Below are 27,758 nucleotides of genomic sequence, written 5' to 3'. Positions count from 1 at the left end.
TTTTACTAAATAACTGAAACACAATACTAGTCATTGAAACTTGAAATATAGTAACTATAATCATTTAGAACCTCAAATATCCACTTCAATTTCAAAACTGTCTCTTATTTGTGAATTCCACCTGGCCAATTCGAGACTAAACAGCCGAAACTGTGTACTGCCTCCAAAATGAAAGTAGAAATGTAACCGGAAGTGACTACAATTCACTAAACAGAGGCGTTTTTCTTACTTTGAAACGTTTGAAATTCCTTTTTAAACAAAATTTTAAACATTTTTGTTTTAATTTTTTAAAATGGCTGCAAAATAATAATAAAATAATATACATTAAAAAATAAAGAAGAAATTAGCTGCGGAACTATAACATGTCTGCCTCCATGTTTTAAGGAAAAATTGTTTGTTGAAAATGAAGAAAAAAGACATATCTGTGAGACCAGAGGTCTTTCAGGCTATGCAAAATATAGACATTATAGCTCTTGAACAATTTGAACCAAGTTATCTACGACCAGTATTACCATGTTTAGTTAGAACCGCTCTTTGTGCATCTGTAGACAAAAGTCAAAAATGGAGCACAGCAAGGAAAGAAGTTTTGAAGATACTAGCAGGAATAGAGGATGTCAATGGTATAGTGGCTCTTCTTTCAATTGATTTCCACGCCCTTGAACAAGATGTGAAGAAGGAACAACAATTAAGGTTAGGATCTACACAAATTTTAAATTACTAAATTTAGTTTTTTTAAATCTGGCCTTGGAAAAGGTTCAAACTTGATGTTATCTGAACTGAAATAGACCAACACTGCTGGAACAGACGGCAAGACATCTGGAATCGAGAGGAAGAATAGTTTGTAATGAATTTAAAAGTTCCCAATACCTCAGAAGGTATCACAAGGTTTAATGTGCAAAGCCTATGAAATGGGAAGTCAGTTGAAATATTCATTTATTTTACATTTTCCATTTTAAAGTTGTCATTCGGCATATGATGCCTTACTTCCGTTTTCACTCGGAACACCTTGACGATTATAATATTACTAAGGTGATTCGTTGCAAGTGTTCCGTTATGGGAATACCCCGATTATCATTGAGATACATTGAAAATGGTGGTGTCCAACTAAATATTACACTGAAAATTTCACTGATAGGTAGAGAAATCTATATATGTTTCAATTGTTCTTTTTTATTATTTGATTTCCTTTCAAATATTCATATGTAGTCTTTAGCCGGGCAAGCCAAGCTTCGCAGTCCAGGGCTTTGACTGAGCCTAAGACTTACACATTTACTGCAGGAATCTGCTCTAATGCTAGTTTGAAATTCTCACACAAGTGCAACAAATTTCAAGATAAATATTTTCAACAAAAATGCGCAAATTTAATTTTACTTTTAAAAGACCCAGTTTTTCATCTGCTCTAGATAATTTCTTTTGTTAACATGCACAGACATAATTATTAATTTAACCAAAAGTTGACATTTACCACAGTATAAGTTAAAACAATGTATTGATTGATTTTTTTTCAGGTCTAAAGTTGGCAGCTCACACACAGACAGTGTGCTGATCTCTCAAATTCAGAATGGGCTGGCTTTAGAATTTGAACGCAGTGATCCTGCTCGCAAAATCAGGCTGCTTCTTAGTGAATTACTTTTTATATTGTCTCAAGTAAGTGTCAGTTTGTACTATTATTAAGAGGGAAAATTGAGAGATGATTGGCCATTTGAAAAGTGTTGCATTTACTAAAATTATTTCTTTATAATATGTACCCAGTATATTACAAAGCAACAACATAATATTTCAGCAGGTACAGATTTGATATAAAAGGTCTCATAATTTTATTCAAAGTCACAGCACATTGAGACCTTGTAACATTTTACTGAAATATGTAAAAGATGCCCTAGAGTTATAGGAAGGTTTAGAGAAATTTATTAACTTAGAAATGAATTCATTATAATTACTTTTTTATTTCCAAATTTTTTCTTCAGTCTTATTTTCTTTGTAAAAAAGACAGGAACTTCATGTCATGTTATACATGTACATGTAGTTGTAAAACATACAAATGATTTTATTTAAAATATTAAATAGGTGAGGGAAAACAAGACTGATTTCTCACAGAAACAATGGGAACTGTTTGATTGTGAAGTTTATCTGGAGGAAGTCTCTGATGTTCTCTGTATAGCTTACTCAGGTAAGTGTCACAATATTTTAACCCTTAGCCTGCACAGATATGCCATCTGATCATGGTCTGCACTGTTTGCTATTTAGTCAGTACATATTTTGAAATTTTACCTAAAATGATGAATGTTATTGTCCTGATTAGACAAGGATGGACAATTGAAGTCCCAAATTTTAAGCTTATATTAGAAACTCAGTGTAACTTTTAGCCTGCATGGAGGCAACAGATTCTACTCAAATGACCAGTGTAGACCAAAGATCGGCTGGCATATCTTTGTCATCTGATCATGGTCTGCATTGTTTGCTATTCAGTCAGTACTTGTTTTGAAATTGAACCTTAAAATTATAAATGGTTTTGTCTTGATTGAATGATGGATTAGTCCATTTAAGATATTTAGAATGGTTAGTGTTTTAATACAATCACAAAGATCAGAATGAGAGGAAAAAGTCAAGTCCCAAATTTTAAGATTATGTTAGAAAGAACCTGTCCCTGTGGGTTCACATTCTATGTGAGACAATCAAAGTTTTACTACCAATCTTGAATTTGCTCCAGGAATTTGAAGAAAATATTTGCAAGTGTACAGAAATACATTTTCAAGCTAGGTTAGTGTATGAAACAGGGATATTGCAATATGCCAAAAATAATCTATGGCAAGACTGCTAACAATTGTTTTTCGGATTGGGTTTTTAGGGGTTTTTTTGTTGCTAAACTGAATAAAAATTCTATTTTTCATTTTTTGGACCTCAGCTTATCCACAGGAACTTGAAATTCTATCACTATTAACGATAATATGCAAAATATACCCCCTATATACTATAGTTTTTTTATAGTATATATGGGGTATATTTTGCATATTATCGTTAATAGTGATAGAATTTCAAGTTCCTGTGGCTTATCCCTTTTGCTCATATAAATCGCTTAGTTGAAACTGTGATTAAAAATATGTTTGATCATTCTTCACAAAGACCAATCTATATATAGAGGATATTGAATGAGTGTAAGTTCAATACTGAATTTATTGCACAAGTTGAATAAAATTATATTATGCGAGCCTCCGGCGAGCATAATATTATTTTATTCAACGAGTGCAATAAATTCAGTATTGAACTTACACGAATTTAATATTCTATTTATCACATAGCCAAAATAAAGACCGTTTCAAGTGAAATAAGAGTCATTTTCATTGACGCGCCTATAGTATAACGCTAACATTTAGCGCGTCTTTACACTATGTTTGTATAACGCTAATGACGTCACGTCAAAATATATGCACGGCCGTGCAATACCATATTTACGGAGTCGCAAAATCGGCACGAGTGTGTGATAAATTCTCAGTTGTAATGAAATAAAAAAACTATTTCTTCTGCTAAGACAAAAATTAGTCATTTTGGAAAATTTTGATACCTTGTGATTAGAATAGAATATAATAGAAGAATTCTTAAGTCAAAACCCTTAAAGTGCTCTTTGGCACTTTTGTTTAATTCTAGCATTAGGACCACTTTTGCTGTTGTTTTGTAAATTATTGCAAACAGGTTACAAGTAGGAAAAAATCCATGAAATTTTTGTTCAAGATACTTATGACTAAATGTTTATTATACTAACAACTACCACACTGCTCATTTAATTTATTTTTTAGAATTACCAAGTTTGTTGCCGATAAGCGATGTTGCAGAGGCATTGATGTATGTACCAAATGGTGCCTGGTTGCTATGCCGACTAGTTGCTAACTCTCCAGACAGCTTTAAAGAAGGTAAAATATTTTCCCATTTTATTACAGACTACAACAATCACTGACTTCAAGAGTTTTTCATTATTAACCGATTGGCGATCCAAACCATCAGTTAAAATGCTGTTAAAATCGGTTGTATTTTCAGCCTGTATATTAAAGTTAAGTATCACCCTTGCAAAATCGGTTGTTTTCTTAGGAGCATCTATTGCGTCAGGTAAAAATGAAAACACTGGTTACAAATTTCACGACATGAAAATGTTTGTTTTTCATTATGACAGTTTATAAATGAAGATGTTTGTTTTTCAATATGACAGTTTATAAATGAAGATGTTTGTTTTTCTTTATGACAGTTTATAAATGAAGATGTTTGTATATCATTTAGTGTGTCAGAGTCTCGTATCAAGGGGAGAGAAGCAGGACGAGGAAACTATCAGCGGTAGAAAACGTATGGACCTTATACATACGTTGTGTGATATGAACCCCTGTGAGGCATTGTTTGTTAGATCTATTTGTGTAAGTTTTTCTTTATGCTTCAAACTCAATCTGCATTTTTCCTAATGGACTCTTTGAAATGTCTGTTGTTGAAATGTATAGACTGAAATTTAAGTAGTAATTCATATAGTGTAATTTTACTGAGTGTGAATTTTCTTCTTTGACATATCATCACCTTAGTGCAGTAATGGGTTAAGTCTTTCTAAATTTGATAGTAGTTAACCAGTAATTGCACTTAGGTGACAATATGTGTATAGTGTTGCAATGTAGTTTTTGCAGAAAAGATAATTCAATTACAAATTAAAGACCTGCAAAATGAAATAAGGTTGTAGTTAAGTATAAGAACAATGACCTGGTCTGGTGCTTGTGCATGTTTAGTGTAGATTCTGCTAGGTTAGGAGCTGCGAAATAAAGTATGGATATAGTTATGTATAAGAACAATGTCCTGGTAAGACACGTGTATATTTTGCGGGGCAGGATCACATGAGCCGGACTAAGAATGAGTCATTCTTTAAAACTCCACAAGAGTTGGCCATAATTGTAAGAACAAGGTAATCTGAATCATGCACCTCAACATAGTCCTACGGGTTGAGATATTGTACCATTTTGTGTATGGGCAATATCTCTTCTCTGAGATTCTGACCCAGAACAAAAATATCACAGAATCTAGCTTTGGCACATTAAAATGTTTTGACTACATCTCAGCATACTTAAATCACCATAATTTTATACAGTACAGCTTTAACAATTTTCCCAAAGTCTGCCGATCCCTGCGATTTTTTATATTCACTTGAAACATAATGACCTAACATCAGCAAAGTCACAATTATACAATTCAGATTTTCAAGATTACACATAAATACACAGTATATAATATAGATTTCTTTTAATCAGGTTGAATTTGTGCTTTCAATGCATGCAGTTGAAATAGCAAAATATGTTTAGATGTATCATTAACTTCTGTACATGCATGGTCAATCACATTAAAATCAGATTAAATTTTTGCTCTGTTTCTCTTCGCTACAAAGAAAATGGGGCAAAAACTATCTTTATAGCGAAAAGTATCGGAGGGAAAATGTTGATCTAATTTTAATGAGATTGACCATATGGTCATCTAATATACGCTTAAAAAATGTTAATATAAGTAGAATAATAAAGAAATTAAATATTTTTTTCAAGTTTTTTTGTGGTTTTTTTTACCTGCTTATTTGTGAGCACAAAGTATAAAACAGTATCAATTATCTTTACAATTTTTGATTAACTTTAATTTACTTGGTACATGTAATTATCGGTTATCTTTGAAATAATTATATTTATTTATATTTTTTCAGGTACAAAATTGTACCATGCCTGCACTGACTGTGGCATTAACATTAAACACATTTAACCAATCAAAGAGGACAGACAGCACAGACCAATCAGAAAGCAGCTCTGAATCAGCCAATGACATTGTTGCTTTTGTCAGTGGTTTGTTGCTCGGCAACAATATAGAAGTGAAAAATTGGTTCTCACAATTTATCAAATGTGGACAAAGGGTTTGTCATTTGTTGTTGCACAATTAAAGTAGCATGCCTCAAGATTCATGCTGATTTTTATGAAAATTTTGAAAAGGTATTAAAAAATAAAATATTTTCAAGTGAACAGAAAGATATTGCAAACGGCACTTACAGTTCAGGTAAATTACCAAAAAGAGGTCAAAATATGCAGAAATGGCCGTTCGTGCATTAGTCATGCAGTAGAAATATGGTGATAAATTCTGCAAAATCAGTCAATAGCTCCACATCACATGTAAACTAGTACTTGAATCTTTTTACTTAAAATCCTAGTACATTTTTTGTCAAGTTTGATTTTCTTAAAATATTTTGACTTATCTGGAGGCATGCTGCTTTAATATTTTCTTAGTTCATCATAATTATGTGTAACAGAATAATGCATGATGAAAGTTCAACAAAAAAAATTGTTGTTCTTGATGTTTTCTTACAGTAACATAAACAGTTCTTTTACAATGTTCATTAAGCATTATGAGTTTGCAGATGTAAAATGCATTTTACAATTATTTTCAATTTTTAAATTAATACCCACAAATATTTTCAAAGTTATGTGGTTGTTATAAAAGAAAATTGAAACATATGAAAGAAAAAACCCTATTATTGGGTTTTTATGTTTTTTTCAGAGGGGACGTGAACCATCTAGTTCCATGCTTCACACCTTGAGACAATGTTTGATTCAACAACTGATCAGTATTTTACCTGCGTCTGGTGAGAATATCGACGAGGGTCATGTGATCAAGGCTGGTTCCTTTATCAGACTATTCTGTGCCTTGAAAGGCATGGCCACACTCAAGTAAGCTTCCTTACTGGTACTTGAATGGCATAATAATGGCCTTTAGTAACCTGTGACAGAAGTTTACTATTTTTCGTATGAACATAGGGTAGTTCAGATTATTACTGCATCATTATTTTGTTAGATTTTTATTCCCCTCCAATAAAATATGGAGAGGGATATGTAAATGCTTTGTATGTTTGTCCGTTCTTCTGTCTGGATCTATTTCTAAGAATTGGTTTGTCCAATTTTTTTGATCTTTGGTAAGAGTGTGAGTAGGGAAATGGGGCACAAAATGTCATCAAAATTCATCCAAGGGTTTTGCATTATGAAGAAAAAGACATTTAGCAAGAAAACTTGCATTTTCCAGTTTTACAGTTGGCTTGTTGGATTGAAGTAAAACTTGGCACAAATAATATTCATAATAAGGAAATGATGCTCTTCAAATGCAATCAAAATCATCAGAGACAAATTTAATGATATCAAAACCTGTTATTCATTTAAATGGGTTTTTACAGATTCACTGATGAGGAAATGAAGTTGTTGTTAAGACTGGTGACATCACAACCTCCAATTAACCAATCAGGTGCCAGATTTGTTTCGCTAGGGCTATGTATGCTCATAGCATGTCCTTATATAATAGGGTAGGTATTTTATGTATTTTGGAAAACATGTATTAGTATGACATTTTGTGTACTGGTATAATATGGTATTGTTTTGTATGATGTGACATTTTGTGTTTTTAGCTCGGATCAAAGCATAGTAGGGCAATCTTACTCACCTAGGCATCAGCGTTGGTGCAACACTTGGTTAAAAGTTTTGCATGCAACATCTCATCAACCACTAATGATATTAGCTTGTCTTTACCCACTTATTTGAAAGCATAATAGGATGTCATTATTAAAGGCCCATAACTCTTGTCTTGATTTTGACAGAATTATAACAATTTTCTAACTTAGGAAATTTTTCATTATCTTGTTTTATTGTAAAGCACCGTGAATAGTCTAGCAGGCTTTCTTATCGACTGCACCTGTTTTAAGATACACTTTAAAACTACTGAAAGTATTCACTTGAAACTTAATGCATGTCTTCAGGATCATAATTAGAGGTCGATATCCAAGGCCTATAGCTCTAGCATTGATTTTGACTGACTAAAGTCACTTATGGCCATTTTTGACCTGTGAAAATTTTTGGTTTAAGTTTTTCAGGCAACAGGCAACATCAGTCTTCAAAACTACTGAAAGTATTCACTTAAAACTTAATGCTATAAAGTTATCTATATATGACATAAGTTTTATGTCCATGCATCATTTAGGTATAGAATTTGTGGACTTAGTACCGATAACAAGTCTGCACTCAGTCTGATTTAATGAAATTCAAATGGTATATACATGTATTATGAATACGTGTTGAGATTGTTTTTATCCTTTAATTTTATAAAAAAACATTTGTAAAATTGGTATTTTTAAACTGTTTCAGGAGTCAAGAGCAAGAACGTCAGGTTGCTGAATGGATCAGGTGGTTGATAGCCTCGGAAAATCTCTTTCAAAAGTAGGAAATATACATATATTCAATTCATTTTACATTTGAAAGCCCTCACCTCTGTGGGTTTGAATCCCAATTGTGATTCTTTGTATGGAGATTCTTGTATGTTTGTCCGTTCTTCTGTCTGGATCCATTTCTTAGAATCAATTTGTCCAATTTCTTGATTCTTGGTAAAGGAAATCCATGGCTGAGTGGTTAAGGTCATAACATTCAAACCACTTGACTGTGAGTTCGAATTCCGGCAGGGACTTTGGATTCGTTTATGTTAGGAAGCCATCCAGCTAGCTTACTGATCATCGGTGGTTCTACTCAGGTGCTGGTTTGTGTCTGAAATATTGAATGGAAGGACACCTTTCATCTTCCTCCACCAGTAAAGCTTGAAGTTGGTGCAATGTAAAACCCAACCGGAAAAAAGGGAACAAAAAAAAACACATCATTTCAAAGGATTTGCTACATCTGTCCTGATATCCTCACATGCAATCATTTTGCTGCTCTGACCCTAAAGGGCAACACAGTTTGACCACTTAGTTCTTAAATTTCATATCTAGTTTTTAAATTTTATATCTAGTTTATGTAGAAAGTTAAAAACTTACTTAAAACCACTCTCAAATCTGCCTGCTGGATTTGACCAGTATTGGTGTCATATTTGGGAAAAATAGTTATTAATTAAGTAAGGCTCAAGCACAATGTTCCTAAGTCAAGAAAGAGAAACTTTCTGTACCTACCATTTTTTTATGAACTTTACCCCAGAAGTATCCAGTTTTATTACTAAGTGCTCAATGGGCTCCTTTAAAGGGTGTAAATATATATCTTTTGAAACATTTTTATAAAAATTATAAGCAGTAAAATTATATTGGTTTCATTATTACATGGTTGATTCACGAAAAAGCTGTAACATAGAATGTCTCTGTAGTAGTAGAGTTTTTATCCATTTAGCAACGATTTTGTGCATGCTTCATTCACTTTTAAGGCAATTATCTACCATGTTTATTTCATACAAACATTTTCGTAGTATTCTTTTGTAAAATTTAAACAATAATTTTTACAGCAGAGAGCTTTATACACTTTAAGAGTTATAATGGCTGTCAGTCATAATTCGGCATGGCAACTATATTATGATCAGTGACTGGAAAAATTACAATTGATTTGTAAGTCAAGTGAAATACAGGTCAAGATGGCATAAATTTTATTTGCCTTAGTACTCAAATCATGATTTTAAAGAATAATTTTTCTTTTTTTTTCTTCCATAATTTATCATTTTATTATACCCATGTAATTTCTGAAGATGAGTTTTAATATGATTCAATTTAGGCTGGCAAATGTAATTTAGTTTGATTCATGTAAAATCAGAGACAAATTAACAGTAATGGTAATCAAATATATGATGAGATCGTCATTTTATTAATTACATTTTGAGGTCATTGTCTTGGAGTCTTATGCCTGTTAGCATGATCGTGTAGACAGTTTCATTGTAATTGACAATATTAATTTTGTTATTTTCATTTCCAGGCATGCTCTTTTGTATTAAAAGTAATTTTAATGCATTGGCATAAAAGTTACATCATTAGTTGCTGTAACTGCATTTTAATAGATTTCAATTTAAATAAAGTAATCTTAAGAATATAGTCATGCAATAGGAAAATATTGTCTCGAATTATAATACGAATGAGAAATATAAATGGTTTAAATAACGATATGGGATACGTGTTTTAGCTGAAAGGTGCGAGACCAATTATCTTTTATTGAAAACCTACAGGCAACTACGGCTGACTCATTGTCTGAGCTTATAAAATTAAGTTAAACATCCATGTTTACTATGGCAGTAAATACACAAAGTTTCTAAGTCGTAAAGCAGAGTTGTCACTATAAAATGCAATAATCAAATACAGGCAAACCTGTAAACAAAGAACACCAAAAGGAAAGACCAGGCATGACTTTTATAAACAAGTGGTCTTTATTTTGAGGTTACTCTCTTCTATTTTATTAAGGATTGGATGTTGGAGAGTGACCTTTATTACATGCTTTTCGGTGGTTTATAGAAATATATCAGTGATACAAAACTGGTAATTTCACTGTTTTAAACAGTGAAATTATCAATTTGATAATTTCACTGTTTTGAATTTAAGCCCTTTACGTTGTTTCAGTGAAATATCAGCGTACACAGTACTGGGAACCAACTTAATTACGTGACGTCGTAAACGACATCACGTTGTATTATTATTTGGCGCACTTTTCATTCAGTATTAGGTAAAACGTTTCTTTGCATATAATAAAAAGAAAATTTGTTTAGTTTTGTGTAAGATCGAAATATATTTCACCTTGTGATCACCAAAAGTCTATATTTCATTCGTGGCTGCGCCACTCGTGAAATATACCTTTTGGTGCTCACTCGGTGAAATATATTCCGATTTTACACTGAACTAAACAAATATCCTCTATTTATTTTTAGGGAGATCTGTATTTGGAGGTGGTCTTTAATAAAGGTTTAATAAGAAGAATATTTTGCAGTGTTAAACTTGTCTTTGAAAGAAACAATCTTATGATCAATACCAGAATAGTGGTTATGTCTCTCCTGAAATTCAAATTATATTAAATATAATGCTAGTGCTAATTAACCCAACTTTATCAATTTAACTGTAAGATGCTGTTGTGCACAGATGGAGCTTTCAATGAATTTTAGAACTTTTGTCATTTATAAGCTCACCTAAGCACATTTTTGCAGACAAGGTCTGGTGATGATTCTGCATCTGGCATTTATGTCATCAACATTTTACTTTATAAGATATCTGATTATGGAACTCCATATGAATGATCCTCGGCTTGTCCTATGCAAGAAAGATGTAATTATTCCAGACTACTGAACAAGATGTCAGTCAGGGCTAAAAATAGAAATAAGCTTTAAACGTAATCTCTGTCCTGTTTCAATAAAACTCAAATGGTATGATCCTGAAAGTCTTCTACAAAATTACCGAAAATTGTTACAGTTGGCTGACCACCACCAGAGCTTGAAATAGGCTTTAAGTATTTCCCTCCTCAACTTTGAAACAGACTTTTTAATAAAACTGAATAGACATGGTTATTTGACGTTCCTCTACAAAAAAAAGTAAAATTGTCACATTCTGTTAAACATGATATTAATTAAGTAAAAATAAGCTGTTTCCTGATCAACCACCATTGTGCATATTTGATGAAACGTAATTGAAAAAAGTCAATAATGCAATCCTGTTCATTGAAACCATATCCTTAGGTGAGCGATTAAAGGCCATCATGACACTCTTGTATTTATACGTATTTATATATTACAGAAAAGCAGACAAGAGCTCGTCATTTGGGGAGATGCTGTTTTTGATTGCTATACATTTCCATGGTAACCATATGCATGCTATATCTGAATTAGTGTGCTCAACTCTCGGAATGAAGGTAATATAAACAACGTATTTATCGGGAGAGTTATGCCTTTTGACAAGGCTTTAAAATTTCATAGTCTGGAAACTTTATGAAACCATTTATGAATATGTAATATATTTTAACATTTTTATGCCCCCACAATGTGGGAGCATATAGCGTTGTCTTCGTCCGTCCGTCCGTCAGTCCGTCCGTACGTCCTGAAATCTTGTGAACGCAACTCCTCTTAAACCGGATGGCAGATTTTGCTTAAACTTACAGGGATGAACAACCTTAATGTGTAGATGGTAGTAAAGGAAGGAATTTTCGCTGCGACCAAATTTAACAGAATTATGGCCCTTTGTTGATTTTTTCACTAGATACTATGTAGAAATTTTGTGAACGCAACTCCTCTTAAACCGCATGGCAGATTTTGCTTAAACTTACAGGGATAAACAACCTTAATGTGTAGATGGTAGTAAAGGAAGGAATTTTCGCTGCGACCAAATTTAACAGAATTATGGCCCTTTGTTGATTTTTTCACTATATACTATGTAGAAATTTTGTGAACGCAACTCCTCTTAAACCGCATGGCAGATTTTGCTTAAACTTACAGGGATGAACAACCTTAAGGTGAAGATGGTAGTAAAGGAAGGAATTTTTGCTGCGACCAAATTAACAGAATTATGGCCCTTTGTTGATTTTTTCATTATATACTATGTAGAAATTTTGTGAACGCAACTCCTCTTTAACCGGATAGCAGATTTTGCTTAAACTTCCAGGGATTAACAACCTTAATGTGTAGATGGTAGTAAAGGTAGGAATTTTTGCTGCAACCAAATTTAACAGAATTATGGCCCTTTGTTGATTTTTAGTTTTCAACTTGTGGCACATGTAGTCCAAAAAATATTTGACCTAGAGTCATAAGATTGACAGAACAGTGGCGTGTGGGGGCATCCGTGTCCTTTGGACACATTTCTAGTTCTCTCTCTGAACGTAAATAGGATTGCGCTTTGAATGAATGCACTTTAAGTAGTCATTTAAGTCTTGTAAATTCTGAAATAACAAAATGGGATGTATACTGTCTTATTTTATAAATGGTATTCTATTTTAGTAACCTAAATGAAGTAATTTTCTTTTCAGACTCATGTTAAAGCTAATGCTTTAGCTAGGATACGACAGATTTTCACACAAGATATATTCACAGAACAGGTAAAGTTTGGTTCTTGCTTTTTTGCACCGCAAAGTTAGCCCATATTTTCCTTGCTTTGTTTTGCAAAGTGACATGTGAGAAAGCGCTTATATATGTATATGCTTAGTGTTCTTGACCCACACAGGATATTTCTCATGGTTTGTACCATTTGCCTGTTAACTGGTATTTATTTACGTGACGATATATGACCTTCATGTATTTGCTGATACTTTATTACATAAGTGATCTTGACCTATATACAGGTATTACTTATCATACTAATTGACTTTGACCTATTTATATGTTTTTCCTTACATACTTAATGACCTTGACCTATATACGGTAGGAGTTATACCTAGCTTACTTATTGGCTATGACCTATTTATATGTTTTGCCTACATAACAAGTAAACTTGACCTATATACAAGTGATACCCATCATGCTTTTTGACCCTGACATATTAATTGCTTTACCTTATCAAGTAACTTTGGCCTATATAAAAGTGATACCTATCATACTTTTTGTCCTTGACCTATTTATTTGTTTAACCCACATATGAAGTGTCCTTGACCTATTTTCAGGTGATAACCTCTCATGCTGTGACAGTTCCGGTGACAGAAGGTCTCAATGGTAATATGGCAGGCTATTTACCTATCCACTGTATATATCAACTTCTGAAGAGTAGAGCTTTCTCAAAATATAAAGTACCAATCAAGGTGAGCATTGTTTGATAATATTTCTCTTAAGGGACTTATAAGTGTATCTTTTAAGAAAAGTAAGATATTTTGTTGTTTTGCAAATGTTAATCCTATGGATAAGTTTTCAGTTGGTAGACAACTTTATTTCTACACATTTTTCACTCAATAACTGGAGAACCATATTATGCAGAGCCCACAAGCATCATAAGATAATTGCCCTCCCATATAGAGTAGAATACCATAGTATTTGAATTTTAGAGATTGTCGAAACACCTTGTTTCTTAGGTTATTTGGTCACTCTATTCAGGTTGACCTTTCATTCTCAGGTCAATTAATTAATTGTAGGTTACCTTAGATTAGAATGAACACCAGAATTAGAAAATGCCCTTTAGATCATGTAATAAATGACGTCAAAAGACGTTGTCTTTGACATCAATAAAAAAGAAATTTCTTTTGAAATGTTAAAGTTAAATATGAAAAAGTGACAATAAGCAAATTCAGAAGTTTTTTTTTATTTATTCCAAGAGCAATAGAAATGGATATTTTTATGAATAAAATATTTCAATTTATTAAAATAGTAAATGATGTTTTGGGATTTCTCATGTTGGCAGGCAAATATAAATATATATATCGGTACCGTTGGCCTAGTGGTGAAGGCATCCGCTTTCGAATCGGGAGGTCGAGGTTCGAGTCCTACAGGGAGTGTATAGAAGGATGAATGTTTCTCGTGGGACTCATTCCGAAATGGCCGCTTTGTGAGCCGCGAGGTAGTTAAAAATGAATGGTTACCAATTTCTATCCGCCTGGCATAGTGGTAGGAGTTGGGAGGTACATGGTATGCAAGCAAAATATGTCTCATTAGTCAGAAATGGCTGGCCCTTTCAGTAGGGGTGACACTATAATAGACAAGACCTTTATTTTTGTTATAAACTCAACAGACATTGATTCATTTAATTTCTGATTACTTTAATGTACTAAGATTTTTTTTCCAGGACTGGATATATTCACAGATCTCACATTGTTCATACCCGTTACACCCCCTGTTACCATCATTACTCGAGGTGTATGTTAACTCAATACTGGTGAAAAGTGCTAAAACAGACCATACCAATCAACCAATAGAATCGCGAGAAATAGCCGAGTTATTCACAGAAAAGCCTGTTTTTCAAAAGGTGAGTGGTTTTCATATTTAACATTTATGCTTAATTTAGATTTATAATCAGTTTTTATTTTTTTCTGCCTTAAATGCACTTTTATTTGCTTTATTACTTTAAAAATTTCAATACTTTATAACCCTCCTATGCTACAAGCATTCATTTGCAATACAAATTGCATTATTCTTTACTAATAGCTTTAGTTTACCTTTTAATTTACCAGAAATCCTCCATGGCTGAATGGTTAAAATTGTTTACTTTGAATCATTCAGTTCTCGCTACTTTTAAGTTAAAATCCCTGCATTGGACTTTGTGAGGAAGCTATCTGGCAAGATTATGAAAGGTCAGTGGCTTTATACAGATGCCTGCTTGTGCCTGATAAAATGCATAGAGTGGCACCCGAGGTCTTAATTCACCAGTAAAGGCCCCTTGTGGCTGAGCAGTTGCCTTTATGGGTTGAGACATCATAATTGACGCCACCATTTAACCTTGCATGATCCTGAGAGGTGACTAAATGGGTTTGAATTACATTTATGCAACTATCAACTCCAGCAGGTGGGGTGACTTTGACCCCTGGTGATGCTTAGTTTGTAATACTGAGGTTAGCCAAAATCATCTTTACTGTTTGGGCGCCATGTGACCTAAACTGTGTCGGTGCACTGTACGACCAGACAAAATAAATCACCATTAAAGCTGGAAAGCCGCCATTTGACTATTGAAGTGTCAGTTAGGCTTCGAGTATAACCACTTTTATTCCAAAAATTAAAAGGTAACAACTGAATGATAGCCTGATTAATATTGTATTTTTGATCTATATTTTTATAGTGTTGTGCTGGGGAGGTTAACCTATCCCCACACCTGTGTATGCTGTACTACATTCTACTGTACCAGGACACGTTGGATAGTCAAAGAAAAACACTATGTATGTTTTTTTATTTTTTATGTCAGAGTTACTTCCCTTGCCTTTAATATTTCTCAGATGGTGGGGTAAAATCCATTCATTCTGTTTAGATTGAAATTGATAAAGGTTTTAGGTTTAATTAAGTTCTATCTTGTTAACCACCGAAGCTATTCTCTTGTAACTTCACACATACTTTGAGGCATCATAATTGTTCTTCACTGAGCAAGACATGTAACTCTGGGGTGGATTTTCACTGAATTATCTCTCTTTGTTAACTTATGAAAATAATATGGAGGTTATTGTTTTACAGTGGAACGTTGAAAATAGTTAAGAGATTTAAAATGCCACTCATCCGCACGTAATTACGAGTAGAATTTAAGAGAACTCGATGCTGGACGAGTATAAAATTTTTGCCTGCACATTGCATTTGGAAGCTACTCGTCCTGCAAAAAATGATTTTAGATGCCTGTAGTTGCGGATTTTACTCGTCTGAAAATTATTTATAGAAATATATTTATAGAAAAATTCTTTTACCATTATTGACATTTAGATTATAGATATCACGTTTATTACAGTGATGTCAGGACGTAATGTAGAATCCTACCCGGACAGTCTGATGTCAACGTTACCTATAAATTACCTCATTCAACAGTCACAGAAAAGACAGGATTTATATGGAGGTCTCTTCTCCTCACTCCTCAAGTAAGATAGTTCAATGTTCAATGAATCATCTTTTCACTTTGATGTACATGTATATAATTTTTTACACAAATCATGTACATATTGCAAATTAAACCTCGTGAATGCTTTACTTTAGAGTGTATACTTACCAAGTAACCTATTTTTATATGACATTTAAATATATTTGTATGATATTGTACTAAACTTATATGTAATTATGGGGTGTCCTTGGCAGAGTGGTTAAGATTGTTTACTTTAAATAACTTACACTTGTGTATTATATTATAGATTGTTAGTCAGCCAGTTCCCACACCTGTGTATTATATTATAGATTGTTAGTCAGCCAGTTCCCACACCTGTGTATTATATTATAGATTGTTAGTCAGCCAGTTCCCACACCTGTGTATTATATTATAGATTGTTAGTCAGCCAGTTCCCACACCTGTGTATTATATTATAGATTGTTAGTCAGCCAGTTCCCACACCTGTGTATTATATTATAGATTGTTAGTCAGCCAGTTCCCACACTTGTGTATTATATTATAGATTGTTAGTCAGCCAGTTCCCACACCTGTGTATTATATTATAGATTGTTAGTCAGCCAGTTCCCACACCTGTGTATTACATTATAGATTGTTAGTCAGCCAGTTCCCACACCTGTGTATTACATTATAGATTGTTAGTCAGCCAGTTCCCACACCTGTGTATTTTATTATAGATTGTTAGTCAGCCAGTTCCCACACCTGTGTATTATATTATAGATTGTTAGTCAGCCAGTTCCCACACTTGTGTATTATATTATAGATTGTTAGTCAGCCAGTTCCCACACTTGTGTATTATATTATAGATTGTTAGTCAGCCAGTTCCCACACTTGTGTATTATATTATAGATTGTTAGTCAGCCAGTTCCCACACCTGTGTATTATATTATAGATTGTTAGTCAGCCAGTTCCCACACCTGTGTATTATATTATAGATTGTTAGTCAGCCAGTTCCCACACTTGTGTATTATATTATAGATTGTTAGTCAGCCAGTTCCCACACTTGTGTATTATATTATAGATTGTTAGTCAGCCAGTTCCCACACTTGTGTATTATATTATAGATTGTTAGTCAGCCAGTTCCCACACTTGTGTATTATATTATAGATTGTTAGTCAGCCAGTTCCCACACCTGTGTATTATATTATAGATTGTTAGTCAGCCAGTTCCCACACCTGTGTATTATATTATAGATTGTTAGTCAGCCAGTTCCCACACCTGTGTATTATATTATAGATTGTTAGTCAGCCAGTTCCCACACCTGTGTATTATATTATAGATTGTTAGTTAGCCAGTTCCCACACCTGTGTATTATAGAAGATTGGCTGGAAGAAACTATGACACCTTCAATGACTACAGGTGACCTAACTTCAGCCACTAAACCTAGATGTACCATTGACAACTTTAGAACAGGTGAGACAAGAATATTTACATAAATTCTCAGTAATCTTTTTCTAAAAGTTGAAAACTTTCTACTTTTTTTAACGCGTAAAGCTAATTGTATACGTTGTTTTCTGTAATCAACAGAAAAATAACAATGTTTTGAGGAAAATCATATGATGATATCATGATGATATCAAGTACCTGAATTGAAAGAATCATATTAATAAATAAGTTTTATGAAAGCAAGCAGTGTGTGGTTGGGAATCATAAACAAATATTAGCGAGTACTTTTTTTTACCTTAGAGTATTTCATGAGGGTAAAATAACAGAAACCATATTTTAAAATTCTGTTTTGATAAATTTTAAAATTTTGTTTTGATAAATGAACGAGGGTGGGGAATATAAAATGACTGACACCTTAGAGAAATAGAATAGTTTCTCAGATTTAGTTATACATCATATGAAAGAAATGTGTAATACAATTGTTGTTAACCCATATTCTGCTGGAACTGAATATGACTAGTGGTTTTTAACTGCATAGAGCCAAGCTAGTCTGCATGTCCATACAGCCTGAACCTCAAATATGTTTTTTGATATTCCAAAAATTGATCATGGACTGTCCCAAAAAATGTAAGCTGGGCAGATACATTTAAGTAATTCAGTCAGTTAAGGGTAAATTCTATATACTTGTAAATAATTTATGTAATATTTTTAAAAACATGCATCCATTTTCTCATGTTTTCCAGCCCTAGCCTTACTACCAGACTGTGCCACAGAAATGCTGATTGTATTAGGACGGATGCTCAGTCTGCCTGTGGAAGAGTTACTCCCCTTTACTGATGAGATTGTAAATTGTCTGCCCATCATTTTGTCACCGCAAGTACCAAGGAAAGTTACTGACCTTGTTAACAGGATTTGGTTTAAGATCCACTCACTTACACCTAGAAGGTATGTTACTATGCCATATATAAAGAAAATTTAGGGACTATCTCTATTTCAAGAAAACGTTTTTTGGAAAAAAATAGCGAATATTAATAATTTAACTTGCAAGTCATTCATTGACTTAAGAATTATGATCTAACATTAAAAACCACTGGTTAAGTTTTCGCAAAAAAACTTGGGTTAAATTCTCGTAAAAAACTGCTGGTTAAGTTTTTATGCATTTTGACATTATTTCTATTATTTGCTTACTAAATCAAGATTAAACTGTGCTTAAATAAATGTTAACTTTTCTGCAATGACCTATGTAATGTGGGGACAGACGGTAAAAAAAGGAATTACTTCTGGCTGCAGCTTTATTTTTATGAGAGAAATATTTATTCTTTTTTCAGTTTACGACTGGCTACAGTAAATGCACTGAGACCACAACGTAAAAATGCATTCAAGTTTTCACTGTACACTGAAACAGATGTGACTGTAGATCCATTGATAGTGCTCAGATGTGATGAAAGAGTTTTTAGGTGAAATATTCATAACTTTGTTCCTCTTATAGTATTTTGTTTAATAAATAAAAACACGTGAACATTTTTAAAAAAAACATACCACATTAAGAAAATTGAAAGATAATTAATGTGTGTAGATTAATTTATGGTCAGTAACTTCAATTATGACTATAAAATTATGTGGATTCATTTTGATAAATTCTGCCTGCCAAGCCTATTTTTGGATCAAAAGGTCAAAGATTTAAGGTCTCCTTGACCATTAATTCAAATTGTCTCATTATTTTAGAAACGTGCAATGTACTATCCAGCATTGAGAAAAGTGGAACATGCTGCTTCTAGGACAGCTCTTGCCTAGTTTGAAATGTTGATGCACTCATGATTCAACATCATGAGAGGGTCTGCAGTCACAACCATACAACACAAGTATTGGTTAGTTCCATGATGTTGAATCGTGAGTGCATCAACATTTCAAACTATGCAAGAGCTGTCCTAGGAGTCCCTGGGGTTTATTTTGTAACTTTCAATTGGGAATTTTTTCCAGTGGATTGGGCAGACATGTTAACCACTAGATCACATCTTCCCTCTACATAATTTTAATGGATTTGTTTTCTATAACAAAGAGCATACTTTGTTTTTACTCTGGTAATGTATGATAAAGGAGAAATATGATATACTTAACGAAAGCTAGGCATTTCATTTGTTTGAAAAACAATTCAGGCAGAAATGTTATATATATACTAATAAATGTTCAATATTTAATATTGAAGATGTGCGCCATTGTTAGAGATAGTGTTACGTATTTTGTCGGCGTACACATTGGCGTGTAGAGTTTACATGGAGAATCACATACAGTCAAACCCTGTATTAGACGGCAACAATCAGACCGACCAAGATCGGCAAGAACTAAAGGGGGCACTGTTGGCAGCACAAGAGAGTGCAGTAATACAAATTTTGCTCGAATACTGCATGGAAAATGAAAATGAGAAACAGGTATGGGCAGGTAGTCTTATAAAATTTTACGTAAGATTTTGTGAAATTGAAAAGGAAAAACTGTAAAAAACTTATAAGTTCACCCTTTTGGGATGAAGGAGACAGAGTATTCTCACATGATCATAGTGACTTTAATCACACACCAGTGCCGATTTTGTGACTATGGTATTGCACAGCGGTGCATATATTTTGATATGACGTCATTAGCATTATACAAACATAGCATAAAGACCCACTAAATGTTAGCGATATACTATAGGCGCGTCATTGAAAAATGACTCTTATTTCACTTTAATTGGTATGTGATAAATAGAATATTAAGTTCGTGTAAGTTGATTACTGAATTTATTGTACTGGCTGAATAAAATAATATTATGCTCGCCAGAGGCTAGCATGATATAATTTTATTCAACTTGTGCAATAAATTCAGTATTGAACTTACACTCATTTAATATCCTCTATTTATTCGGAGTTGCATAATAAAGTCGATAATATTATATTATAGAGTGTCTTTATACAATGTGCTTAAGTTCTGATAATTTATATCTGTAAGGAACATAGAGCTTGTTGATTCAGAGGGTAAACTACCAACACCACCACCAAAACTGGCTTTCTAATTGGCTAAATAATGCATAACAAGTGACAAGTCTTCAAAGCATTGAAGTTAACACATTTCTTGGTGACATAAAGTATTTCTAGGATGCATTGACATGCAGATTTTTTTAAAAAAAAACTATAAACATGCTGAAAATTCTATTTGGGGTTTCTTGTCACATTTGAAAGAGAGTCATTATATTCAGATGCAAAATATAGTAATATCTCATGGGAAAGTTAAAGGGACTCCTCTGGGACTGGAAATAATTTTTCGAGATTAATGTTCCATTTGATGTATGTCTAGACCAATAACTTGTGCGAAATTTTCAGATCATTCACTCACTCTGTTGGTCCATAATATTAATAATTATTCTAATTGTGTAAATGATCCAAAAATTGAAAAGCAACACTTTTCACTCAAAACCGGTTGAGAATAGCACAAAAATATGATTTTAATTTATTTCTGAGTATATTTCTAAATTACCTTTTGCATATCTTTCTGTTCTAAGTGCCTAAGCTGATCTATGTAAGACAGGGATTTTTTCCAGGATTTTTGGAACATGACCCATTCCCATAGAATTAGGAATTTCAGCAGTGTTTGGTAAAAAATTGGGGAAAAAATGCATAACTGAAATTTCGAGTGATTAAATGAATGCAAACAATTACTGTCTAGGATGGCATCTTCAAACATTTAAGCACTTTTTCAGTGAAGAGGCCCTTATTTTCAAAGATTTTAGAATTTTTATTCAATATTTTTATTTTGTAACTTTCAATTGGGAATTTTTTCCAGTGGATTGGGAAATTAATATACTATATTCAATTGGGAATATGACCCAATAACGGCTATAAAATAAGCCAAAAAAATCCCTGTATGAAATTCAAACTTTGTTTTTGTGCTTTTGGACCTCAGTGAAGTTCCTTTAAAATGAAGGTTGTTGTAGAGAATCACAGGTTAGACTGTATATGCAACTGTTTACAAAATAAACTCAATATTGTTGTTTACATTTATTTCCCTTTGTTTGAACGGGGGTTTGGTCAGACAGAAATAAACATGCTGGCAGCAGGCAGGTCTTCCTATTTTCAGACACTACACTATTATGATAACCATGCTTTTAATGTTTGTATGTTTCAGGACAGAGATGGTATGCTAAACAATCTACAGGAAGTGAGATCAGTCATGTGTTCATATATTCATCAAACTTTTATCTCAGATCCTAATCTCGCAAAACTCGTACATTTTCAGGTCAGTACTAACATTTTTGTATCTGAACAATTCCTAATATACCTATTAGGGGCCTCAGTGAGTGGTTAAAGTCGCTCACTTCAAACCACTGGCCCCTCAAGCCGTGCGTCCAAATACTACCACTCATTTGTTGTGTCGCCTCTACGGAGTAGTGGCGACATATAGGGATCACTTCTCCGTCGTCTGTCTGTCCGTCTGTCTGTCTGTCCGTCTGTCTGTCCGTCCGTCCGTCACAAAACTTGTCCGGACTACTGCTCATAAACTACTGGTGCAATTTCATCCAAACTTTACTGGAATGATCAGTACCAAGTCTAGTTGTGCATATTGTCAGCATTTTCCGGTTCAATGATTTTTGTCAGAGTTATGGCCCTTTAATAATTTTTAATTTTAAAGTTTGTCCGGACTACTTCTCTTATACCACTAATGCAATTTCAATGAAACTTTACAGGATTGATCTGTAGCTCAAGTCCTTGCGCATATTGCACGGGTTTTCCGATTGAATGATTTTTGGCCGAGTTATGGCCCTTTGACAAAAAGGTGTTTTTTTCTATGTGTTGCCAGATACACAAAAGCTTGTCCGGACTACTGCTCATAAACTACTGGTGCAATTTCATCCAAACTTTACAGGAATGATCAGTACCAAGTCTAGTTGTGCATATTGTCAGCTTTTTCCGGTTCAATGATTTTTGTCAGAGTTATGGCCCTTTAATAATTTTTAATTTTAAAGTTTGTCCGGACTACTTCTCTTATACCACTAATGCAATTTCAATGAAACTTTACAGGATTGATCTGTAGCTCAAGTCCTTGCGCATATTGCACAGGTTTTCCGGTTGAATGATTTTTGGCCGAGTTATGGCCCTTTGATAAAAAGGTGTTTTTTTCTTTGTGTTGCCAGATAAGCAAAAGCTTGACCGGACTACTCCTCATAAACTACTGCAATTTTATCCAAACTTTACAGGAATGATCAGTACCAAGTCTAGTTGTGCACTGTCCGTCTGTCTGTCCGTCTGTCACAAAATTTGTCCCAACATGAAATTGGCCATCATGAGGCGACACATGTGATTACTGATCGCTCTTGTTTTATGTGAGGAAGGCATCCAGCTAGCTTACGGAAGATCAGTTGTTCTACTCAGATGTTTGTTTATGCACAAGGAAAGCTGAGGACAGTGTTTATGTCCCAGTGGTTAAGATCACTTAATCTTATCACTTGCCATCCATTGCTGTGAGTTCGAATCTTGTCAGGGACTGTGAATTCTTTCATGCGACGGAGCTATCAAGCTAGCTTATATAAGTTCAGTGATTCTGCTTGGATGCTTGTTTGTGCTTAGGTGCTGGCAAGAAATAAATGCGGAAAAGTTTTCATGTGACCTTAACAATAGCACTTTTAGCAGTGTTACTTTGAACCCAACAAATGACAATATGTCGAAATAATATTCTGTTGACAAGGGATACAAGCAAACAATAATTAGAAAACTTTTTATCAGAGATAAAGCAGGTAAACACGTAAGTATCTTACATCGGCTGCCGGTACAGACCAGAATATCTAGTGCTTGAGGGTAACTGTTTACAGCGGTAACAAGGCTCTGCTGAGTTTCCACTTTACTGTTACGGTGTGAACAGAAGATAATCCTGTCTGATATGCAAAAAAATAAGGTATGATTGTCTTTTATTTCAGGGTTATCCGAATGAGTTACTACCTGTTACAGTGTTGGGTATACCATCAATGCATATATGTCTGGACTATATACCAGAGATGTTGAGTCAGCCACAGATGGATAAACAGGTAATACGGCAAAATCATTAATATAGTGGGGCAGTACTGTATATGAGGTTAAGTAAGCTACGCAGAAGTATTTGTGAAAATCGCGAAAATTTCCTCTGGCATAAATATCAACCAGCCTGTCATTAAAATCTACCCTGGTACGATTCGCTAATATTTCCTCATGGAAATTGTCTGGAATTTTGAAGTTGCTAACTTTTCGGCACGCGGAAATATTCATTTATATAGTAATTATTTCAGGATTTTAAGGAAAGGTTGATTAGCATATTTAAAATCACAATGAAATATTATTCTGTGTATTTATTTTTACTGTCGGCAATGATTATTGATATAACTTAAGTCAATTACATTATTTGTTCACCATGACGAGATGGTGTCTTGTTTATTAGAGCCTTGAGCAGGGTTCTAAGGTCAATGTCATACTTAAGTGGTCAGAAGTCAAAAATTGATCATCAGCAACATATTTATATCATTATTATATTACATGTATGAGAAAGGAGATTTTTTAACAATTTATTATTTCACAGTCAAAATAAAATGTTTTCTTGTGCCTTTTGATCTATCTGTGAAGGTCAAAGGTCAAAGTTAGATTCAACAGTTAGTTTAAAATGGCTCATCTGGACTATTACTCTATCATTATAAAATTGGTGAATTTTAAATAAACTCACTTGAGATGTTTATTTTGATAGATATCTAACAGTTTTATAAGTTGTGATGTAAAATTTGTAGTAAAACTTTTATTAAAATACTTATAGAATTGTCACCTTAGTGCAGTAATGGATTACCAAAGTTAAGATTTATCTATGATTTGATTAATTCCAGATATTTGCCATCAAATTGACGTCACATCTTTGTTGTCAGTATGCATTACCAAAGTCTCTCAGTATCGCTAAGTTATGTATCAATGTGATGTTTGCCATGATTGGGGGTAAGTTTGTCGGATTTTGTTGAAAAATATACAACATAATTAGTTTATACAGAATTAATTTTAGTTTGATCATGTAGGAAAGACACACTCTTGAATCCGTTACTGGAACCAACCAGGACTGAGCAATGAGTGTTCCATATAATTTTTCTGCAGAGAGCCACCCAGAATGTTTGTCAAATTTCTTTAAGATGTTTTCAGCTTTTGCCCAATTTCTTTCAGATGGTTTCACTTTTTCCCAATTTCTTTTAGATGGTTTCACTTTTCCCCAATTTTATTTCAGGTGTTTTCACTTTTTCCCAATATTTTCCCCCAGATATTTTCAGCTTACAATATTTGCATATTCCCTGTACAGTTTAGCTATGTCATTGTCATTTAGCTACGTTTGTGATATAACTATCTTATATTTCTATTTCTTACATTTACATGTCCTGGCAAGTAGTAGAGAGCATAAGACTATGATTGTAAGGTTAATTTCAAATAATATTTATCTTATATATACAGTTTTGGATGCAAAGAAGAGGGTAGAATTTTTCTCAGAGACATTACCATATTTGGTGAAGATTTGTCAAGCTTTTCCTCCACTGTGTGAAGATGTAACAAGTTTGCTGATACAGATTGGGCGTGTCTGTCTTTCACACTTGACTGCCTCAAGTAACGTCCCAGAAACAGGTAGACGATTTAATAGTACACATCTGCCAACAGAAGGGTTTGTTGTTGATGTTTCTGTTGCATGTTGAAATTGCAAAAGATCTTATTCAGACAATTATGTTAGAGAAGTCATTTACACCAAGTTAATTTGATTTACATGTATTAATTTAAACAGAATTTATTTTGTTGATATGTGTAGAAGCTATAAGCTTATGGATATACTTGAATCCATTCCTGGAAGGAAGCAACGGCTTGCCCTTAACAGGGTTTGAACCAGCGCAATCCCTAGATTATTATTCCAACACGTTAACTACTTGTCCATGTCACAACTCCCACATATTTTGATATATTCCAAAAGGCAGCCATGAAAATGGTCTTTTATTACCACCAGACAACACTTTAATATTATGTTAAATGTTTCATATTATGTTAAAAGATAAGTCAGTGTTTTCTTTCTGTCTGATATTTGTTTGTTTTTATGCAGATTTCAACACAATTTTGGTCATATCTTTGCCATTTGTCCACTAATCAGCTTTCCTGGATAACTAATCACTGATTACCAATTTCTTTACAAGTGACCAACTACTGAATCAGGGGTGAGAGAGAGATGATCATCGTCTGAAATAAATTCTCCAGACATTTTGCCTCATACTAGTATCAAACCCTTCACTCCTTTATTACCAATCTGATGCTCTCCCTATTGAGCCAAGCAACCGGACTGATATTGTACTGATTGCTATGAATTCAATATAAACATCTTCTCATTTAATTCTTACCTTGACAGATGATTCTAGCACAGTAGCTGCTAAGGAAGAGAAAATAATTGGTTACAATTTGTAAACATTTAAACTTTTGTCTTTCAGATCCAACAATTGATAGTTGTTGCCGGGTGGAAGAAAGTGAAGGGGAACCTCCTCATAAACGGTTAAAGTTACATCATGAACTGTCCGCCACATACCATAAACTGTACAGTGTTATACAAACTACATTTAAATCCATCGTTACAAAATCAGTAGCAACGAAAGATGTGTACTGACATTATCATATACATGTGAATAAATAAATGAAAAAAAGTTTATTCTTGTGAATTGTTTCCTCTTTTTAGCTCGACTATACAAACTATATGGAGAGCTGTCCTAATCGCCCCGGCGTCGGCGTCCGCGTCCAGATTTTAGATTAAAGTTTTGGTGAAGTAAAATATTTTTCACTATAACTTTGTCATTTCTTAAGGTATCAACTTCAAACTTCAAATAAATGTTCCTTATCATCAACCACTTCTTATGTGACAAGGTTCATAACTCTAGCACCAATATTTTCAGATTTATCTCCCCTTGAACTTAGAATTTTCCTTAAAAAATACTATATTTTACTGTTACTTCTTTATTTCTTAAGGGATCAACCTCATACTTCAAATATATGTACCTTATCATCATCCCCATCTTATGTGACAAGGTTCATAACTCTAGCACCAATATTTTCAGATTTATCTCCCTTTGAACTTAGAACTTTTCTCCAAAAAATACTATTTCTTACTGTTTCTTCTTTATTTCTTAAGGGATTAACCTCATACTTCAAATATATTTATGTTATCATCATCCCCATCTTATGTGACAAGGTTCATAACTCTAGCACCAATATTTTCAGATTTATCTCCCTTTGAACTTAGAATATTCCATAAAAAATATTATTTTTTACTGTAACTTATTTATTTCTAAAGGGATCAACTTCATACTTCAAATATATTTACGTTATCATCATCCACATCTTATGTGACAAGGTTCATAACTCTAGCACCAATATTGCAAGAATTATCTCCCCTTAAACTTAGATTTTTTTACTAGAAAAATGTTTTTTTTTATTATAACTTTTTTATTTACCTCAAACTTCAAATACTTATTCCTTATCATCAATTACATTTTATGTGACAATGTTCATAACTCTTTAAGCAATATTTACAGATTTATCTCTCTTTGAACTTAGGATTTTCTTTAAGAAATATAATTACTTCTTTACTTTTTAAGGTATCTACTTCAAACTTCAAATATATATTTCTTATCATTACACAAATGTTGTGTGACAAGGTCCATAACTCTAGCATGACTATTTCTAGAATTATTCCCCTTGATCTTGGAATTTATGTTAACAAATGTTATTTTTTTACTATAACTTAATACATAATTATACATAATTGATTTTTCTTTCATAGTTTTGTCCTCTTTACTGCGTCCAGGATTTTATTAGTCGAGCTTCGCTGTCTTCTGTGACAGCTCTTGTTTTAGTGCACGTTTGCATGTGTCGACAAATTTTACTGGAGGAAACCAGGCTTAGTGATGCATATGTCATGTGGTCGATATTCGTGTTTTTGAATATCGTTTTTATGTATCATTTTGTCCTTGTATTTGTATATATATATCTTGTATTTGTCTGTTTACAGTCCGATATACAATCCATTA

The 27,758-nt window shown here is 33.3% G+C and overlaps 1 protein-coding gene across 1 annotated transcript; it reads left to right on the top strand.

Annotated features, from left to right (window-relative positions):
* The first annotated feature begins 326 nt into the window (after positions 1 to 326).
* Positions 327 to 26,383, top strand: LOC132720357 (integrator complex subunit 2-like). Its single transcript, XM_060704478.1, has 24 exons — positions 327 to 690; positions 1,509 to 1,647; positions 2,068 to 2,170; positions 3,795 to 3,908; positions 4,270 to 4,400; positions 5,711 to 5,914; positions 6,553 to 6,722; positions 7,220 to 7,345; positions 8,181 to 8,252; positions 11,552 to 11,666; positions 12,774 to 12,842; positions 13,404 to 13,538; positions 14,513 to 14,692; positions 15,500 to 15,596; positions 16,151 to 16,277; positions 17,577 to 17,710; positions 18,427 to 18,628; positions 19,012 to 19,140; positions 19,890 to 20,112; positions 21,839 to 21,949; positions 23,625 to 23,732; positions 24,552 to 24,657; positions 25,159 to 25,326; positions 26,169 to 26,383. The coding sequence occupies exons 1-24, from the start codon at positions 404 to 406 to the stop codon at positions 26,339 to 26,341; spliced, it is 3,423 nt and encodes a 1,140-aa protein (XP_060560461.1). The 5' UTR covers positions 327 to 403; the 3' UTR covers positions 26,342 to 26,383.
* Positions 26,384 to 27,758: the final 1,375 nt, after the last annotated feature.

The sequence above is a fragment of the Ruditapes philippinarum genome, unplaced genomic scaffold (genome assembly GCF_026571515.1).
Source record: "Ruditapes philippinarum isolate M1 unplaced genomic scaffold, ASM2657151v2 ctg1747_1_1_1_1, whole genome shotgun sequence".
Taxonomy (NCBI): Eukaryota; Metazoa; Mollusca; class Bivalvia; order Venerida; family Veneridae; genus Ruditapes; species Ruditapes philippinarum.
Note: the sequence above shows the minus strand (reverse complement) of the source record. Positions and strands in the feature narration are given on the sequence as shown.